Source organism: Drosophila subobscura, chromosome O (genome assembly GCF_008121235.1).
Source record: "Drosophila subobscura isolate 14011-0131.10 chromosome O, UCBerk_Dsub_1.0, whole genome shotgun sequence".
Taxonomy (NCBI): Eukaryota; Metazoa; Arthropoda; class Insecta; order Diptera; family Drosophilidae; genus Drosophila; species Drosophila subobscura.
Genome location: NC_048533.1, coordinates 25,481,216 through 25,501,036, shown reverse-complemented (window position 1 = coordinate 25,501,036; position 19,821 = coordinate 25,481,216). Strand labels below are relative to the sequence as shown.

The 19,821-nt window shown below is 49.2% G+C and overlaps 6 protein-coding genes across 12 annotated transcripts; 2 read left to right on the top strand and 4 right to left on the bottom strand.

Moving 5' to 3' along the window:
* Window positions 1-3,587: 3,587 nt before the first annotated feature.
* LOC117898105 lies at window positions 3,588-6,112 on the bottom strand. 2 transcript variants are annotated; one of them, XM_034807287.1, is made up of 2 exons: window positions 5,850-6,112; window positions 3,588-3,892 (listed from the first exon to the last, which is right to left on the bottom strand). In XM_034807287.1, the coding sequence occupies exon 2, from the start codon at window positions 3,888-3,890 to the stop codon at window positions 3,648-3,650; it is 243 nt and encodes an 80-aa protein (XP_034663178.1). In that variant the 5' UTR covers window positions 3,891-3,892; window positions 5,850-6,112; the 3' UTR covers window positions 3,588-3,647. The 2 variants fall into 2 exon arrangements, with proteins under 2 accessions (XP_034663178.1, XP_034663179.1); XM_034807288.1 differs by lacking the exon at window positions 5,850-6,112 and adding an exon at window positions 3,971-3,991.
* Window positions 4,223-4,676, bottom strand: LOC117898104. The gene has a single exon (XM_034807286.1). It carries the CDS (start codon window positions 4,613-4,615, stop codon window positions 4,301-4,303), a length of 315 nt encoding a protein of 104 aa, XP_034663177.1. The 5' UTR covers window positions 4,616-4,676; the 3' UTR covers window positions 4,223-4,300.
* Window positions 6,113-7,325: 1,213 nt separating the features above from the next.
* On the bottom strand, window positions 7,326-7,740 carry LOC117896196. Its single transcript, XM_034804292.1, has 2 exons — window positions 7,710-7,740; window positions 7,326-7,642 (listed from the first exon to the last, which is right to left on the bottom strand). Exons 1-2 carry the CDS (start codon window positions 7,732-7,734, stop codon window positions 7,326-7,328), a joined length of 342 nt encoding a protein of 113 aa, XP_034660183.1. The 5' UTR covers window positions 7,735-7,740.
* Window positions 7,741-8,921: 1,181 nt separating this feature from the next.
* On the top strand, window positions 8,922-14,479 carry LOC117896194 (WD repeat-containing protein 20). Of its 2 annotated transcripts, XM_034804286.1 has the most exons (5): window positions 8,922-9,831; window positions 9,958-10,155; window positions 11,581-11,769; window positions 11,837-13,798; window positions 13,869-14,479. In XM_034804286.1, exons 1-5 carry the CDS (start codon window positions 9,520-9,522, stop codon window positions 13,929-13,931), a joined length of 2,724 nt encoding a protein of 907 aa, XP_034660177.1. In that variant the 5' UTR covers window positions 8,922-9,519; the 3' UTR covers window positions 13,932-14,479. The 2 variants fall into 2 exon arrangements, with proteins under 2 accessions (XP_034660177.1, XP_034660176.1); XM_034804285.1 differs by having other exon boundaries at window positions 8,922-10,155.
* Window positions 14,480-15,280: 801 nt separating this feature from the next.
* LOC117896195 (protein YIF1B-A) lies at window positions 15,281-17,343 on the bottom strand. 4 transcript variants are annotated; one of them, XM_034804291.1, is made up of 4 exons: window positions 17,184-17,343; window positions 16,266-16,843; window positions 15,811-16,197; window positions 15,281-15,758 (listed from the first exon to the last, which is right to left on the bottom strand). In XM_034804291.1, exons 1-4 carry the CDS (start codon window positions 17,203-17,205, stop codon window positions 15,522-15,524), a joined length of 1,224 nt encoding a protein of 407 aa, XP_034660182.1. In that variant the 5' UTR covers window positions 17,206-17,343; the 3' UTR covers window positions 15,281-15,521. The 4 variants fall into 4 exon arrangements, with proteins under 4 accessions (XP_034660182.1, XP_034660179.1, XP_034660180.1 ...); XM_034804288.1 differs by having other exon boundaries at window positions 17,136-17,338; XM_034804289.1 differs by having other exon boundaries at window positions 17,157-17,338.
* Window positions 17,344-17,770: 427 nt separating this feature from the next.
* Window positions 17,771-19,622, top strand: LOC117898035. 2 transcript variants are annotated; one of them, XM_034807176.1, is made up of 3 exons: window positions 17,771-17,923; window positions 17,984-19,030; window positions 19,094-19,622. In XM_034807176.1, the coding sequence occupies exons 1-3, from the start codon at window positions 17,854-17,856 to the stop codon at window positions 19,123-19,125; spliced, it is 1,149 nt and encodes a 382-aa protein (XP_034663067.1). In that variant the 5' UTR covers window positions 17,771-17,853; the 3' UTR covers window positions 19,126-19,622. The 2 variants fall into 2 exon arrangements, with proteins under 2 accessions (XP_034663067.1, XP_034663066.1); XM_034807175.1 differs by having other exon boundaries at window positions 19,082-19,622.
* Window positions 19,623-19,821: the final 199 nt, after the last annotated feature.

Genomic DNA, 19,821 nt, shown 5'->3' with positions numbered 1-19,821 from the left:
CATGAAAGTATGCTGAATAAAATTTGTGCTCGGCAACAAATAAATATTTGACCCCCCCAGTAAGACCCAGAAACCCCGGAACCCAAGCCCAGCAAAAGGATTCCATGCCATTCCTCTCGCAGTTTACTGCGCCGCTGAATTTATATTTGCACTTAACAAGAGGAGCAACAAGAAGAGTTACAAGAGGAGCAAATAGCGAAGGAGGAGCAGCAGCATCAGGAGTCACAGGAAGAGCAACTGGAACTGGAACTGGGAATAGGAACTGCTACAACGACGACAGCTACAACAATAACCACAGACCGGCACCACTTTTCAGAGAGCGAGAGAGAGAGAGGGTAAAGTTTGTTTGGCTTATTTTTTTGGTTACAAATCAAATCCAAAATCGCATTAAAATTGCATGCAGCGGAAAAATTGTGCACCCAAGTCGAGTCGAGGAGTTGCATGCGAAAGGAGCCGCAAAACCAGCACCGAACCGCATCGCGTAACCAGAAGCAGAAGCCCTGCCACAATAAGAACTTCGAGTGGCACTGTAGCAGGAGCAGGAGGAGGAGGAGGAGCAGGAGCAGGAGCTCTGGTGGTGAAGTGGTTCAACTGCTGTGGCTCCTCCTGCTCCTGCTCCCCCTTCCCCTCCTGCTGTTGCTCTTGTTGTGTGAGACATTTTGTTTGGGGGGTTTTGCGGCGCTTCAATTGAATTTTTGCGAGACGAAATCACTTCAACGCCTTCGATTTCAATTTCCGCCACATTTCAAATTTGAATTCTCTCTTATTGCATTTTGCCCTATTTCTCACTCTTTGTTGTTGCTCTTGCTCTTGTTGTTGTTGTTGTTGTTGTTGTTGTTTGGGCCCCCCTCCCATTTGTTGCCTTTGCGGTTGAGGGTCGCTTTGAAGGTGTTTTCATCGGTACAAATTTAATTTCGTTTGTTATTTTGTGCCCCCAAAAATGTGTAAGCTCTGGGGCACAGTGTGGAGATATTGATCGGTAAATGGCTTTCAATGCATGAGGAGACAATTTTTGGATTGTCTGTGCAGCTGATTAGCTTTGGCCACAGAACGTAATGGCAGACAAGGAGCGACGAAAGTGGTGTCCGAATTTAGGAGGAGGGTTTACAAAAAGAAAGCCAAAGCTGTTCCATGTTAAAGTTCGAATAAAAGTTTATTTATAAATTGTTTGTGGTAAACATGAAACCGGAGACCGCAGTTCAATTTTGTTACAATAATAGATACATATCTGCAGTGCTTTTCCTATTGTAGACTGAATCTGCAATTAAAGATAACTCTTCCATCAATTTTTCTTCATTTTTCTCAAAATTCTGCCCTGTCTTGGCTTTGTTTCTCCTTTTATTTTTCTAATCCTTTTGGTGTTGGCTTTTCCTTTTAAGCTTTGCTTTTGCAGTTCGCTTGCTTTCTGCCTTTCCCCCTCTTTTCTTGCCATTCCTTTCCTTGCACTTTCCTTCATTCTCCGTGTGTGCCTTTGATTGCTTCATGATTGGACACGCACATGGTCCGAGGCTGGGCTTTCTCTCTCATTTAGCGCTGCCTCTGCTCAGGTTGCGTAAATGAACACCGTATGGAAATGGCCATGCTGGTCTTTGGCTCTTTGGTTGCAAGGGGGAAGCCGCAAGTTAAACAATCCGTGTCCATGCCTACAGCCCCTGATGCGGGGCTTTGATGGCCGCCTATTCCATTATGGCTACTGCTCCTAGAGCTCCTCTTGCTGGAGCTCCTTCTCTTGCTGCTGTTGCTGCTGCTCTTCCTGCTTTGTTTGCCGTCACTCGAGGATGTCTGGCAGGCTGGCTGGCTGGCGGGCTGGCAGGTTGCTGCTGCTGCTGTTGTAATGGTGCGGCATCAATATCTCATTTGTATAACATATCGCAGTCAATATGAGACACGTGTATAAGTATCTAGTTTACTTTGGTTGTGGGTGTGTGTGTTGGGTGTATCAGATTGGGTTTGGATTGGGGGGCGTGTGGCATGTGTCTCGTGTCGTGTGTCGAGCCTGGGACGTCGTCGACTCTGTGTGTTTGTGTGTGGCCCGTTGCATGTCATTGTAATGGTATCATGCTGTAACAGATTTCTGTTTACCTTGATTTACATATGCATATATGGATATAAGCAGGGAATAGATGGGCTTGGAGAGGGAGGGAGAGCTGAACCGTGGGAGCGTGGTAGAGCGGGGAACAGAGACAAGCCACAACGAGCGCTGCTCACTCCAACGTCGCAGCGTTGCACGTAAATGGAAAAGAAAACACTTAAGCATGCACTTAGTCCTTGCGCCTTTCACTCCGTGTCGATGGGCATGGCCGAAAGGGATGGGCGAGAGGCGCTGGGCGATGTCGTTGTGGCAGTCGATGGCGATGTCGTGTGGCATGGGTGTGAATAAGCACATATTTGTGTATGTGTGTGTGTGTGTATCTAAGGGTGTGATTGCGGTTGTGTGTGTGTTTGAGGGAGTATCAATGTATGTGTGCTACCAACTGCGATTTATGCAAATTTGTTTGGCTGCTGAGCCAACCCAGGCTGTCGACTTTTTGTTAACAGTTTCTGTTGTTCCTTCCCTTTGTGTTGGCTCTGCTCCATGCCCCCCATGCGGCCCCCCTGCTGCTGCCACACCCAGCCATTTGTGCCCACCCACTAAGCAAATAAAGTTATTTGCATGCGCAAGTAAATCGATTTGTGTATATCAAATTGTGGGGCTTCAAACAGTACGAAAAAAAAGAAGCAACACACACACAAAGCACAAATTCAAACAAAAACACACTCGTAGATTGTGCCACAGCTGTGTGTGCTTGCCACAGTGTTGCAGCAACACCAATGGCTTTACACAACAACAACAACAACAACAAATGCGAGTAATCTGGCACGAATTTCTATATTGATTGTACGCAATAATCGTGCTCCAGGTCGCAGCTCGCAGCCCCACATTTGAAAACTTTTGTTATAATTTTGTTTGCCATTTTCATAATGTATTTAATTCCCGCTTAAAATAAATTTGCATGCGCCCAAATAACCATTAAAATTGGTTCAAATTGAACCCAAAAAGAGTAGCATAACAGTGGTTAGTTTTCGATATAAATTTGTGCATTCTTTTTATTATTTTAATTAATTGATTTAATGATACAAAACCAATGCCACAGAATAGTTTGCATGCAAAGGTACTCCAACATTCGGCACATGGCAACGGGCTGACTAATTGCAAATTATTAAAAGTGAGCGCGAGAAGTCAAGTCCATGTGGCTCATGGATGCTCACGGCATTGGCAATGGCCATCATGTCAATTTACCAAATTGCGCAAACAAACAGTGTCCAATGGTAGCTGGACACCGCAGAGTGGCGCTACTCCACCCGCCACACTCCCCTCTCGATTGTGTGCCTCCATCGGTGGCAAAGTCCTCACGCACTCTTCGTAATTGTTGCACGTATGGCCGGGGACTACAGGCACAAACAAACGCAAATCCTTGCCGGCACCAACATGCTGTGCTCTGTCCCCCATGCCAGAGGCCTCCTTCTGTAGCGCCAAAGCGGCTTATGCCATCCCCCGCCCCACCAATCGCACTGTGCATAAATTAGCCAGCCCCCACACTGCCACGTCGCGGAAAGCGCTTTTTAATTATATTTTCGACAATTTGTTTCAATACATGCGCCATGTTTTATTTGCGTGGCTTTGTGGGCGGCTCCTGCGGCTCCGTCCACTGCCAATCCTTCCATGCCACACACCGCTGCGCCTTGTCATAGTAGAGCTCGTTGGCGGGGCAGCGCTTCAGCTGTGCCGCCTGCGCCTGCTCCTTGGAGCACTGCCAGTAGGCAGTGGGGTCCCAGTAGTGCCGAAAGGATTTGCTCAGCTCCGCGAGAGTGCGGCAGCCGGGCTCGCCATTGTAGTCGCGCTCAGACATGGCTGGAAGGGAGAAGAAGATAAAAGAGAGATGATTGGAGAGTGGAGAAAGCCGTGAACTAAAGTAAGATTTAAAGTAGAAGAAGAAAGAATTTCTATGGCTCCGATTTGTGTACAATTTTTAACCTTTTACTCGCTTTGAAGTGATGCTTCTGCCTGATGCTAACTTGATGTAAAGACTGACTCTTTGGCAGTTGAATATCATTGCAACTGAGTGACTGTAAATACAGATGATAAACTGATAGCTAAATAGCTTCAGATGCTTAGCACTTATCAGGCATAAAGAATACGATAAAAAGTGACTACAGACAGCCTCGTATAATAAGTGCCTTTGGCAGTTGTTTGCTTTTTGCTTTTGCACTTTATTAATTTCAGATTAATTGTAATAACATTTTGTGGATCTTTGTAGTCCTAGGCCGTGGCCAGGGGCTCGCTGGGTGGTAGAGCCGTAGGCGTCCAGTACCACTCGGACCAGGGCACGCAGCTCTTGGCCGAGTCCAGCCAGGCGGAGGGAATGGGGCAGGCGGCCAGCGTGGCGGGCACACCCTGAGTGCTGCAGATCCAGTAGGAGCTCTTCAGATAGAAATGAGGATATGTGGCCACAGCGATCTCCTGCTCGGTCTGGCAGCCTGGTTGTCCCGTGGGCTTGTCCACAGATGCGCCACTGCAGCAGAGGCTGCCCAGGCAAAGGACGGAGAGCAGGGCGAATAAATGCAGGAGGTTCATCGTGGTTTTCGAGGTTTGGCTCGGGGTTTTCCTTGGACTGACCTATGCTAATCGCTCCACTCCTCTTTTATACGCTCCCCATGTCGGGGCTGCAATCTTATCGAGCGGAACTGAGGTGCGATGCTGTGGCGGCGATAAGACCGCCCAGAATCTGGCTTTACAGGCCCGCTTTCTGTGTTTGCAATTTGGCAGGCAGTTTATGGCGCTGTTTGTTTGCCCGCCGCTCAGCCGTTTGTTGTTTCTTCCGGCCAAGTGCGGTCCAGGTCGAGCTCCAGGTGCGGAGCTCCAGTTGCGGAGCTCCTCAGAGCACTAATTCCACCCTCTTTGGGCCGCCTTGCCTGCTTGCATATTCATGACATCAACGGCAGCTGTAAATTATTTTCCAACAGAGAGATAGCCAGACATGGGCATGGGCACGGGCAGGCCGCAAACAGCGTTCCACAGCGGCTGTCCATGGCACTGCCTCTGCTAATTAATTCAAAACACTGCCTCAAAGGCATTTTTGGGGCTGGGCCAACAAATTTCACCTGACTCGACGGCTGCGGCGGCGGCGGCGACTGGCTTTGGTAGCGCCTTAAGGCATATTAGTGCCTCCTGTCTTGTGTCTCCCCCCCTCTTGAGTAATTGCCGTTGCACTGCAGAGCCTTGCACCTCGTTGCGTCGAGCCTGCTTCCGGTTGGGGCTTTGGCATCCCCTTTTGCCTTTGTTGCTCATTTTGTGCTCATTCGGCTTTTGTTAGTTTTTGGGCCATAAATTAAATCGGGTTATTAATGTCTGCCATTAAATGAAGCTACGTAGCGGACTGGCTTGCTGGCTGCTTGGCTGTAAAATCCTTGCCCTTGTCCTTGTCCCTGTCCCTGTCCCCGTCCTTGTGCTTGCCTCTTTCTCACACTCTTCCTGCTGTGATTTATGTTAATTCGTGTGGCGTTTGTAAGTATTTTGTAAGTATTTTGAGATTGCCAGGGACTTTACTCTGCTCAGGTTGAGATTTCTGGCACTTTGCTTCCATTTAAAGCCTCCAGAAGCTGCCCTGCTGCCATTCAGATCACTTTTTGGATCCCTTTAGATCCATTTATACATATATCAAACTTCTGCACTGTCACTCGCCACTCTTTATATGCAGATACACATTATTTCACGAGAGCAGCGAGAGAAAAGAGACACAGCCTTCCAATGCAATTAAATATATTGCGTATACGTCACGTATGCTAAAATTTCATTTCACAATTTTTACCAGCGCTTTCCCTTGTCAGTGTCTGGCCTCCGCTCTCTTCTGCTGCAGCTCGGGGGTTGGAAAATTCTTTTACATGCAAATATTTTGTTGGATCCGCACGCACTGAGGCGGGAGCTTGAGGGGCCGAGAGGATTGTGAGGGCGGGGACAGGGGCCGCGTGCGGGAAAAATCGAGAAATAAAATTTGCGATTGAAACGTATTTTTTGCCGCTTATTGATGTGCTCGCCGGCCTGACAAAGCGTTTTGACTGACAACTGCGAAACGAAATGAAATGCTGGCATTCTCACAAAGTGTACGAACCGTTCGAACTGCATACTGCCGGATGGATCCGGGCGAATCAAAAATAGTGCAACTTATTGCGGCAGGGCGAGAGTCTGCCAACTGTTGACTGGGGCAGGAGGCTGGTGGCCTGTCTGTCTCTCTGCCTCTGTGGCTGACAAGCGCGGCATATTGATTTATGACAAATGCTTTGGCGTCTGCCGAAAACTGTTTTCCAGCCACCCGCCCAGACAGGCGGCAGCGGGGGAGGGGGCGTGGCCTTAACTGCTGTCAGCAGACACACGTTAACAATTGGAATTGTAATTGCATCTGGCCCATCATCAGATCGTATAAACATTGTTTTTGGTAACCCCAGGGGATAACCACTGAGAGAAAAGTTGGGGGAGAACATAAAAGGAGACAAATTGGAGTAAATATGATTTAAAGATGGAAAGAGCACTGAAAGAAAATATGGGAAAAATTCAAAGGGAAGCAGCTGAGACAGCAGAAGTGGGTGGAAAGTGTTGAAATAAAAATGATTCACTTATAAAGGTGCAATGAACCATATCTTCAGTGGGATTCCCACAGAGTTTACGCAAATAAAAAACATAAATCATGCTGGCCAAGTTCAGCAGCACATCCATAAGTTATCTCCATCACAAGTAGGGTGTAAGATAAGTCTCTGTGAACCCAGAGATATGCAGGTACTTACACATTTCCGCTTAACGTTTTCTCGCTGCTTGTGCTTGACATTGCAGACGAGAGACGAGAGACGAGCAAGGGCAGGGCCGCAGCCACTTGAGAATGAGGTGAGAAGCTAATTATGAGCATTGAGTGCGCCGAGCTGTCCATCTCTGTGCCAAAGTTAACAGATTAATTTGCACATTTCAGTCACTTTTACAGTGCACACGCGAAAGAGAGAAAAACTATTATTAAGCACGATCAAATATATAATAGAAGCATGCCCCATGGGTATTCTTACAGGCGGAAGCGTTTCTCGCACCACAAATTGTTTTGTTCATTGCTCTAAAAATATTTAAATATATTCCTAAGTGCTTTGCAGTTGATTTTTCGCTTAAAGTTATACTAAACTTTATTGTTAAAATATGAAATGCACATTTAATGGATTTATTCTACCTCAAGAGTTGTCACTTCGACCAGCATGCAGGGATTATTCATTTATTCCAAAAGTTCTTCTTTTGCCATTCCCCCGTTCGTTTAGCACGCCTCCCATCCGGGCGGACGACTGACGGGCTCCAGGCAGGGCTGCCACACCCATGCGATCCAGGGCACGCAGGCGTTGAGATCCTGATCGAAGCCCATGTTGGGGCGGCAGTACTTGAGCTGCGCTGGGTCGCCCAGGGCGTTGCACTGCCAGTACTTGGTGGGATCGATGCAGTGCCGCTGGGCCATGCCCACCTCTGCGGGATGCCGGCAGCCCGGCTCGTGGGTGTCGATGCACTGCGCTGGCAGCTGGTGGGGCAGCAGCAGGAGCAGAAGGATTCCCAGGCAGGAGGCGAGCAGCCGAAACAGCGCTAAGCAAAGGGAAAAGTCTTACAATTTGCTATGCTGTCTGAATGGAGACGGAGATGGACAACTTACTCGTACTCGTGCCTTGCTGTGGCATGGTGGCGGTGGCAAGTGATGCTTCGGCAGCGCCGCACGGTGGCATTTATAGGCCCACCTCCACCTCCGACCCACCTCGCCAGCGTTCGGGACTCAAGTGGTTATCCTTATCGCAATTGATTCGGGTTCGATGCGCCGCCCGAGGTCGCGGCTTGTGTGATTGCCACTCGGAAATGTTTGCCCCCCGCCCCCGCTCTTGAGGGGCATTCGCAGTCAGTGGCTAAGCTGCCAGAGAAATGGCAGACAGCAGATGTCCGACAGAAGGGGGCTTAAGCCCAAGCAGAACAAAGGCAGCTTCCTCTTTCGCTGCAGAATTCCACTTTGCTGGCCAATTCCGCTGGACATGCCAAATGCATTTCCAAGCGGACAGACACAATCGCACAATCAGCGCGCGAGAGGGCAGGGCCAAGACATTGTACTACAAGCAAGTCGTGGCCTGTTTGCATTGCCATTGCCATTGACATTGACAGCGCAGAGCCAACAACTGAATAAAATTCTCAAACTGTTGCTATGGGTAAAGGTTTGTTTCAATGGGAAATGTAAAGAAATTGTGTTGCTATCTAAAACACTTAAATTTCAGCTTAAATAACATTTATTTCAATATTTGTTGAGTTTACTCTTGAGTTTGAAATTCAAATTGAAATAAAAATTCAAATTCAAATTTTCAACAGTGCTACCCATCACTTGCTAACAGATTACCCACTGTTATTAACATACGAATCCCACTGTTAATTCTAAGAGTGCTGTTAGGCGCAGCAGCTGTTTGTACAGAACCAGTTCCATGAGAACCACCAAATGAGCTGGCTCTAAATGGTGAATTGGACAAGAGGGTGACTCATAACGCATTAATAAAAATACTGGAAGACAAGAAAAGAGTTGAAAGGTATGGAACAATTCAAGGTGGTGACCTAAGCAGGGTCGCCGTAAAATTGTCCGGAAATCGAATTGCACGATGTTGAATTTTCTTTTTGAAATTACCAGCCACCTAAGGCTCCCGCCACAGCCCACTAATTCACTTATAAGATAAAATAATAGCCCTAAAGCTTAGAATCCTGCCTGGATGGAAAATTAAGCCGACTATCAAAATCAACGAATATGACTATATCGGTATATTTACGGTATAGTTTGAAAATGACTAGGTATATTTTGGTATATTTGCGAGGGTCAGATGTTATGTTTTATCTACACATCCCCGGTCACACTGCATCACTATAAAAATAAAATAAAATAAAATAAATTAAGTTAATTGCGGAATAAAAACGAAGCGTGCGGTCAATTTGCAGCGACTGACAGTGACGCAGACGAGCGCTAAAATGCAGGGACCGGGCTGCACTTGCAACGAATGTAAAGTGCAAAATTCCGCAACAGAAAACAGCGCCACACAAACTGAAAGTGTAGTGTAGTGCAGTGTGTAGTGACAGTGACGACAAGGGGGAGAGAATAAATCTAATTATAACAAAAAGAAGAAAAGTGCAAGCGCAAAGCGAATCCGATCCACACACTCACACATCCCACGAACACTTGGAGCGGCTAATTAGTGGCACAAAAATTAACGATTTTTAGAGGAAACACACACAAAAGCAAAGGCAGCAAAGGAGAGTCAGCGGCAGTGGCAGCGGCAGCGGCAGGTAGAAGCAGCGACAGCAGCAGCAGCAGCCTTTGCGTGTGTGGCGCGCAAGGCATGGGCTGAGAAGAGGTGTGGCGGAAAGGCAGCAGCAGCAGGAGGAGGAACACAAAGCAGCAACATTACCGCACAGCCAGCCAGTGGACGGCTGACGCCTACGTAATGGCAAGCCAATTGGATGCCAATGTCAAGGACGATCTGAAAACGCAATTCGTAACGCGCGAGGGCACCTACCGACTGCTTACCCTCTCCGAATACTCCCGCCCCAATCGCGTCGGCTACAGCAGCAACCAGAGCTCGCCGCAGGTGCGCGTCTCCATTGTGACGCTGCCGAATCCGGCGCATGGCAGCAGCACCAATGCCGGCAACAGCAACGCCAACAGCAATGGCAATAAGACCAACAACGAGCCGGCTGCAGCGAGCGGTGCATCACCCACAGCAGCGGCGGCGGCAACCACAACAACGAGCGGCGGCAATCGCGGCACGAACTCAACGGCAACACCTGCAGCATCCACCAGCAATACCACCACGCCAACAACAAGCACATCTGGCGGGGGAGGAGCTGCGGGTGGAAACATCTCCAATGGTGGTGCGGGCGGAGACAACAACTACAACAACAGCAATAGCACCGTAGACGCCCGCCTAGGTGGCGGCATCTCCATGCACTCGATGATGAACGGGGGAATGGGAGTGACGGACCAGAACGGAATGGCCAGCAGCCAGGTCATGGGCGGGGATCGCATCTGCTTCAACTTTGGCCGTGATCTCTATGTGTACTCCTTTCGCGGTGCCAAAAAGGTGAGTGACGTGGCCCCTAGCACTCCCTCCGCTTCTCAATCTCTGGAGGAGCAATGCATTAGGTCTTATCAGGCCACTGTAGGAGGAGGAGAAGGAGGAGGGGTACATGCTCTACTAGAGAGCTGCTAGATAAGCGCGCAATTGCATTGTAGGCATGCGGCGGCGGCGGCAGATTGCACCAGATTGCAATTGGCAAACCAAATGGGTTCGCGGATACCCATGCATACGGGAGGGGGGTGTGTGTGCGCGCTCTTTCATTTCCACTCGTATTTGTGTGTGTGTCCCGTGTGTCCATGCATGTGTGTGTGTATGTCCCCCTTGAGGGTCGGCCGCCTAATTTGCTCTACTTCGAGCAGCGTTTGATCAATTCTCCGCTTGTTTGGCGTTTTTATGAATGTTTATTGCATTCGAAGGTAGCCCGGAGATGCACATTCGTGCGAAAAGGGGGATGGTATTTTCATTTCTGTCTCTGCAAGTACACAACTTACATTTAGCTAACAGGTGAACATTAGTCATTAAATGAAACAGGTAGAATATCCATCCATTACCAGAGTGGCAGATGATCGTCTGAAACGTGGATGGAATTCGTATTTGCTGAGGGGTAGGCAAGGAGATTCCTACCACAGTTCCATTCCATGATTATAGTCAGACATATAAGACAGATAATTATCTGTCTTCGCATCGATTGTGTCTGCTTGTTTTAGGGGCAATTGGTAGAGAATATCAGCGAGAGATAATCGAACGTCAAACAATCATAATCTCCCCTCTGTTTTGGTGCCTCTTAAGGGGCTACTTAAATCCGATAGAAATCCATCAATTATCACCGTCAGATAATCATCTGCGTGCGGTTTGTGTACTCGCAATGAAGATATAAAGTACAATGGGAATATTCCGTTCCCACCATCATTTGTACTTAGTTAAAGGTGGAAATATCAGCCATCAATTATCAGCTATCTATATCCCCTAAGCTCAGTCTACTTGGAGTGACATTCCACTATAAATATGATTAGTAAGTGTGTGCCATGTTCGTCTTGAAATCGAAGGCATTCCTCAGCTCAGCTCCGTTCTTGTGTTTGCATTCCGTGGCAGCAGCAGCAGCAGCAGCCTTCCTCCTTCCGTTTTAGCAGCTGCTTCTATCTAATTCTTTTGGCTTTGCTTGCGAATCTTTCGCATATTTAGTTATTCCTTTTGTTGTTGTTGTTGTTTATTTAGTTGCTGTTATCCGCTGTGCTGTCTGCTGTGTGTTATCTGAGAAAACTTGGCAAACGTTTGGCGTTTCGTTTTTATTTTGGTGCCGCCAGATTCCGGCAACGAGCTGCTAATTTCCATGCAGCCTCCGCGATGTGTTAATTTCTATGGGGATTCGGCTTTCCAGTGTTTTAGCGTCTCAGCTGATAGTTTTGTCGTTTTTGTCTATTTTTGCAGGGCACGGAGATGAGCAAACCGATCGATAAGAAGTTCTACAAGGGCACCAATCCCAGCTGCCACGACTTCAACTCGAACTCGGCCACGCCCACGGGCGCACCGCTACTGGTGGGCTTCACCACGGGCCAAATACAATTGGTATCCCCACAGATGGGGCCACGGGAGATGCGGAAGCTGTTCAACGAGGAGGTGAGTGGCGAGGTCATGCACACCCTTAAGAATTGATTTCAAAATCCAACAAAATTCCTTCCCGCAGCGCCTTATCGACAAGACCAAAGTGACCTGCCTGAAGTGGCTGCCGAATTCTGCCCATTTGTTTCTCGCCTCCCACTCCTCGGGCCACATGTATCTGTACAACGAGGAGCTGCCGTGCGCGGCCACGGCGCCCAGCTACCAGCCGTTCAAGATGGGCGACGGCTACACGATACTCACCTGCAAGTCCAAGTCAACGCGGAATCCGCTCTACAAGTGGGTCTTCAGCACCGACAACTGCTGCATCAACGAGTTCTGCTTCTCGCCGTGCGGTTCCCATCTGGCGGTGGTCTCGCAGGACGGCTTCCTGCGGGTCTTTCACTACGACACCATGGAGCTGCTGGGCATTGCGCGTTCCTATTTCGGTGGCTTCCTGTGCGTCTGCTGGTCCCCCGATGGCAAGTACATTGTGGTGGGCGGCGAGGATGACCTCGTGACGGTGTGGTCGCTGCAGGAGCGTCGTGTGGTGGCCCGCGGCCAGGGCCATCGTTCCTGGGTCTCTGTGGTGGCCTTCGACCCCTACACCACCTCCTACACCAACTGGGATGGCGGCGACTTCAGCGACGACGAGAACCAGCTGAACGAACAGTACACGGCCTCGCGGGAGGCCCGCTTCTCCGGCGACTCCACGGCGAACGGCGGCTTCGAAGGCTTCGAAAGGAATTCCACGCCCGTGCATGCGGCTAGGCATCGTCCCCACTCTGCCTCGTTCCGGTCCGATGCCTCGTCGGCGGCGCTGGCGCCGGACAAGCTGGCCATCAGCTACCGCCTGGGGTCCGTCAGCCAGGACACGCAGGTCTGCCTCTGGGACATCACGGAGGATGTGCTGCGGCATCCGCTGGCACTGCGTCAGCGCGTGAACAGCACGCAGCTGAACGACACCAGCTTCCTGAACGGCGGCATCGATGCGGATGGCATCAAAGTGATACGACCCATTGCCATGGGACATGGAGCTGGAGGCGGCAACGGTGGCAATCAAGCGGTGGAATCGGACAACTGCAGTCCCACCAGAGAGGCGGCGGGTGGAGGAGCCACCGAGAATAGCAACAGCAGCTCCAGCAAGTTCTCCACCGCCAACTGCACGATATCGTCGCAATCCTCGAACGCCAATACCCCGCCCGAGGACTGCGAAACAGAGGCGGCCACACCGGCCTCCACATCATCGAATGCGGCAGCAACAGCAGCGGCTGCAACAGCGGTGGCTGCAACAGCTGCTGCTGCACCCTCCACTAAGCAAAACAATCGGACGCATGGAACAAGCAACTCGATCAAATTCCCCAACTGCATCAGCGCCACAAAGTCGGACAGCATCGATGGGAATGTGAGCATCAGCGGAAGCGCCCAACGGACATCCTATGCCACGTCCGGGTACAACAGCAAGACTTCCAACAGCTCGAACAAGTCCTCGAACTCGGGCAGCGGCTTCAGCGCCTTCAACAGCCTCACGCAGCGGCTGTCGAACTTGAATTTCCTGAGCAGCTCGGACAAAAAGTCGTCCACCGTCGGCCACGAGGGCAGCAACTCGACGGCGCATCGGCAGCACCGCAAGGCCATGAGCATGCTGAAGAGCTACAATCAACACAACAATCACAGCAGCAATAACCACAGCAACAACAGCAGCTCCTCCAACTTTGGGCACTCCAGCAACCAGGAGTCGGGCGCCGCCATTGGCAGCAGCTCCACGGCGCACAGCTTTGGCTCGCTGAAGCTGAGCAAATCGTCCCACAATGCCTCCTCCCTGGTGACGGCCGGTCAGTCGGCGGCGAGCGTGAGCAGCTTCGACCCAATGAAGCTGATCGGCACACCCGCCTGTCCGCGCTTCGACGAGTGCCCGCTGCTGGAGCCCCTCGTGTGCAAGAAGATTGCCCACGAGCGTCTCACTGCGTTAATCTTTCGCGAAGATTGCTTTTTGACGGCATGCCAGGATGGCTTTATCTATACATGGGCGCGGCCTGGTCATGCATCAGTAAGTTCTCTAACTTGCCTACTTGTGCTTTGAATTATATTCATGTGAAATTTGCATTTAATTTTTGCAGCACACCAACCAGCAGCACTTGTCGCCCGGCCAGTCGGCGGCACCTGGTGGGACGGTGATTTAGTAGTGCAAAAAGAAAACTATCAGCAGCGTAATCTTGTCAAGGAGCAGAAGAAGCTGGAGCGGGAGCAGGCGTGTAAGTGGATGCAGCTGGTGGTGCAGTGCAGTTGGTGATCTAGGTTTAAAAACTAGGCGATTGATTTCGATAATTTATTGATAGGAAAGAGAGTTTTAAAGGTTTTTTATGTTGCGTATTTTGTATTCCAAATGTAGCCTAAATGTAGCACCTCCCCCCTAACTCTACACACACCCACACACACACATACACACTCCTTTAATATATATATATGCATACATATATATATAGCTATGTAAAACATAACTACGATTTATATGCAACAGAACAGAACAAACCACCCACCCGCAGAGAGCGTGTCATGTGGGAGGAAAAGAGGAAAACCTAAATTATTAGTTGTAAATGTATTATTTTTTTAGTACGTGGAATTTGTTGAAAACAAATGCAAAGCAAAGCATGTTTATAACTATTTACTAAGCGCCTAGCCCTACAACACAAACACCTACACACAGAGAGAATAAAAGCGAAAAACATAAAGCAAAAATCAGGCAAAAATATCGAAACTGCAGCAGGAGAGCAAAACGAATGCTGATTTAGCGAATGATTTTCACATTTGTGCTATGAACTGAGGCCCCCTACTAAAGTAGCGTAACGTAACGTAACGAAAGATCGAATGGAAAAAATAAAACTATGAATATGAACTACATACATACATACATACATAAATACATGCATACATTTATGTAAACAACTCACGAGAGAACTAAAACCTAAAGCGTAGGAACTGTTATACCTATTACGGACTATTATTATTATTATTATTACTACTATTATTATTGTGCATTCTTATGCCTCTTATTTTGATGCAATACCCCTCCCAGAGGCAGGGCAGGGCAGGGGGTTTCGGCATGCGAACAAATTAGACTAAAAAGCAGACGACAGGAAAAATGGATATAGGAATAGATATCCGTTACATCAGCATACAACCACACACACACATGCATACATACACACACGCAAACATATATATATTTTGTAACGAAATCAACAAAAACTAGCGACAAATTGGCAGGGGATCGATCCCCTCCCCCAACTGAAGGAATTCGGCAGTTAGCCCGAGTTAAGCTTGTCCGTGGAGCAAACAGCGAGCAGATCAGTAACAGCAGAAGCAAACAACCAACAAACAAACCAAGCAACCAACCAGCAACACGTTACAGTAAAGAAAGACTAAAAATTTCAATAAAATTATATATAAAAAATTACACACGAAAACTATTCAAAATCAATGGATAGAGATATAGATGATCGATCCGAGAGAGAGGAGGGATCGGAGAGCATCGTTTTCATAGCTTGTATTTATTTATTTTATAAAATGTGCTTCGTTATTAACAAAAATATGTTTCTCTTACGCAAATCTCAGACGCAGACGCTGGCACGGGCATGCGCTCGCTCTCCCAATCCTTAAGTAACAGCTAACCATTCATAAACTACGAAGAACTACGAAGATTTAACATTCTGGAAATGATTTCGGCTCCTCCCCGGTTTTGTCTGACAAATTTAATCTATCAATCTGTAAAGTTAAAAGGCCTTGGGCACCGATAAGAGTACTTCCGATTCGGGTAGATATAAATGCTTCGAGAGCAGAAACGCCAGCACAGCCTGACCGGCCACAACCATGAACAGAAAGTAAAGTTTCCGCTTGCGTCCGCCGCTGTAGTCGAGCTCCTGCGGATTGCTGTACGGATCATAGTTGATGGCATTGCTGGAGACAGCAGGCGCGCTGTCTTGCAACAGTTTCGTTCGTAGCGTTCGAAGCTGCAGAGGAAAGGGATTAGATCACAGTGCTATCCCAAAAAGAGAAACTCACCAGAAAGAAACCAAAGGAGAAACTGGTGTAGGCCAAGGCTATGAAGTAGCCAGACCTGTAGAAGAGCGTGCTGAACATCAGGCAGGCCACAATGTTCACGTACTTGTATCCAGTGAATGCCAGTAAATCCAAAGTCTTGAGGCTCGTCTTGATATTCATCACATACAGCGCTATCGAGTAGATGACCAGCTCGAAGATGCTGTAGGCCATGGCGCTGGAGGCCTGGATGCCCAGCTGCTCGGGCGAAAATCTCTTCTGCATGCCCAACAGCAGGCCGGCCACAATCACGTAGGTGATGTACCCCATCGTCGGAAGATACAGATCGGGCGCATTCACATCGTACCTGGGCTGCACGGGGTGCTCTTGATCGTACTTCAAGGACCAGTCCTAAAGAGGAATTCAAGGGATTTACATAAGGGATTCGATTCATAAATGACAGGTCTGCGCTTTTTTACCTTGTGTATATATGGAAAGAAGAGCAATCGCAGCTTGCGTCCCACGTAGGCATTGTCCACGGCAAAATAGTACCTCAGCTTGGCCACGGGCACCCATCTCTCGAACTGATTCTCCACCATCTGCCTGCCCTGATCAGCCAGGCGTTGACCGTACTCCATGGCCATGTCCTGCACGATGGGCTGCTGCAGCATCGCGAACTGTGGAAACTGTCCACCAGGTCCTGCCTGCGCAGCTGGCATTCCGTATGGGGGCGGTGCCCCTCCCTGTTGCGATGGCGCATAACCGAAGCTCTGCTGCTGTTGCTGCTGCTGCTGTGGCGGCTGCTGATAGTTTTGTGGCGCCTGCTGCTGTGGCTGATAGTGCTGCTGTGGCTGCTGAGATGGTGCCACATTGAAGCCGTAGCCAGTCGACGGAGCAGCAGCAGCAGCTGGGGCGCCGCCATACATGTTGGGGTCCAACATGCCGGGCCCAGCTGTCGGGGGCATGAAGGTAGGTCCGCCCATCATGGGGGCCGACGGACCCATCGCATTCATGTCGCTGATGCGCTTGTTTGGCCGCGGGCGGCCGCCACCTTGTGCTATTTTCGGCAAGAGGAAAAAAATGCTGGTTAGTGGCAGGGCTCGAGAGCAGCGTTGGCACAGAGGAAACGTGGGGAAACAAGTGATGGAAACAAGTAAAATCAAGCTACAACGCAAACAGCAAACAGCGGGAAAAAGGCGCAACAGGACGGATTGGGTTAGTGCGGGAAAGAAACAGAATAAAACATTTAACGTCCAGCTGCAGGCGCGGCCCGTTCCGCCAGTCTGGTCTGCAGCGTTTCGGTGGAGCGGCGCGGCGGCGGCTGGTCTCTGCCTTCGTGGTATACTTGCTTGCCGTTGCTTGTTCCTTACAGTTTTCCCACTTACGATTCCGCATACCCGCATTTGGATTGTAGTTCATCTTGCACGCTCCAAACTCCGGTCGGTCTGCTTATTGGATGCTATGTACTTTCTGTGTTTTTCGATACAACTATTTAAAATTCTATAATTTATTTGATGAAATTTTATAAACACCACATCACCATCAGTGCGACCGCGGAAATATCGATAAAACATACCGTCAGACCCTGAAAGTATACCAAATTATACCATAAATATACCGTAGTCTTAAATTTTAAGCCTCGATTTGTGTGTTCTATTTGATTTTACTAGCTAGTTGGGAGTCTCACCGCAGCAACTATAATTTTATCAGATTTATCAATCAATCTCCACAAGATTGGCTAGTTTTCACGACTTCCTTTTTGTTGGAATGCTTACAAATTAGGTTTAAAGCAAAAAAGGATTGCTACGTGTTTGACAATTTGTTGATTGCCAACCAGTTGGGAATTTGTATACCCTATTTCCATATATAAATTTTCAAATTTTAATACGGGGTCGTCATACTAGACAAAATCTGAATTTCCAGCACTGGCAAATATACAGTAATATCGATATTATTCAAATATATCGGAACGTGAACTGTGGTTCGACTGTCAGCGCTGTGTATCGAACCAGCTGTGCCTTTGATTTTGAGCGCATTCTGCGACGCAAAGTAAATAAATGTAATTAAATGGAAAACGCGTTCATAAAAAGGCGCACGCTGACGCTCAGCACGCGGCTGCTGCACAAACGCCACAGCGGTAAGTGTTTGCAACGCACTGGCATGCCCGAGGCATCTATAAAGTGAGTTTTTCCAACAGCCTCGCCGCAAAACTGCGGGCGCCCTGGCGGCGGACACGATGTGTCAATAGATGCACCTGGCTCTCCCTCGTCTATTGTGTGCCCACTAGACGATGTGGAGTGCACGCCCCCCAACAAGAAGTCGCTGAGTCTCGACGATAGCGTTGACTTTTCGCCTCGCATGGACATCAGCCTGTCGCCCAATTGCCTCTTCTCGCAGACGCTGGCCACCGAGAGCCCGGAGGTTGGCTGGCGTTGGAACCGCAACAGCCACAATACCGCCAGCGCGAACGTGAACCCCAAGAAGATAAACACCACGACAGACAGCGGCTTTGATTCCGCAGAGCTGGCTGCTGGCAAACTCAAGGACCGCCGCAGGCAGCTGACGATGAAGGGCTGCGAGGATCGACGGACTCAGCAGGACAACGAGATGTGGCGTGCGAAGCAAATACGAGCACGAGACCTGCTCAAGGAGCGATGCGACAAGCTGCACCGGCAGCTGGACCAAGTGGCAGTGTCTGAGACGCCCAAGCCGGCGGCAGCGATGGCAGCTCCACCCGTGGCGGCACGCACTCGATCTGCCAGCAAGAGACCTGCTCCGGAGCCGGAACCTGCGGCGGATCCAGCATTTGCAGACTTTCTCAATGACTCGGAGACGGACATGTTCCTGTTGGAGGCCTCGCAGCAGCTGGAGTCGAAGATGGAGACCCAAGTGACCGGATTGACAGCGACAACCACCACACCCACCAGCCATCACAAGACAAAGCGGCCATCGTTCTACATGAAGTTTCTGGAGGATGAGAGCGAGAGCGAGGACTGGCTGTCGGCTCTCGAGGAGGCTGTCGATCAGGCGACCAATCCCAAAAAGCCGCGCACCTCGCTGCAGCGCTACAAATCGATGCCCACCACTGGCGACTCATCTGCCGCGAATAGTTGCGGTGATGGCAACGATGGTAATGGAACTGCCGCAGCCGCCAGCTCATCGTCAGGTTTGTCCAGCCTGGCGGAGACGCCCCGCATCAAGCGACATGCCAGCTCGCACGCGCTGTCCCCAGCCACGTCGCATGGTAAGTGTTCGCATGAAATCCCATTCCCAAAGGCACACTTACTTATTATGGCGTTCCCTGCAGCGCGCGGCAAACTTTTCGGCAGCCGGAAATGAAACTCGATACCGAATCAGCGCTCCACAGGCGCACATCCCACCAGCCCACCATCCCACCAGCCTTACGTTCCCCCCACAGCGAGTTCCAATTGTGATGAGAGCAAATGTTAGGTTTTAAGTTTCGCTTTCCCCAACTGTTGACCATTCAGCGGTACTGCGTGTATACGAGCTAGATAATTGAATTTGTGCAGCTCTGAAGCTGCTTTTGTAAATTTGAATTTAAGGCTAATGAAGCGTTAATTGTAATTGAGAGCGTTACGCGGCCATTCGCCCATCGACAGTCGTAATGTTTACGCGGCCGTTACCGTTACCGTTTCCACAGCGCATGCGACCGGCCATATGCTCGGCATTATCGGGGGGTGGTCAGTAGGATGCCGCCCACCTGGTCAGGTGGCTGTAACTGCTGTAGTTGGCTGCTCGAAATGCGGAGGATTCGACTCTCCTAGGGTTTTAAGTTTAAGCCTTCCTTTGAGTAAAATAATTGAGATGTAAGCAAAGTACTTAAGTTTTTCTTACACTCTTCGTCTTTAGGGAATATGTAATGTTTATCTTTAATTTGGAATACTCCGAAACCTCTGCTTACATATAATTAAAGTTGGTTAAATTATGTTTACATATAAATGTGGATTGTGCTGCAGATAATTCCCATAAATGAGAGGGAGAGTGTGTGCGAGGGATTTATGGGGAAATGAAATC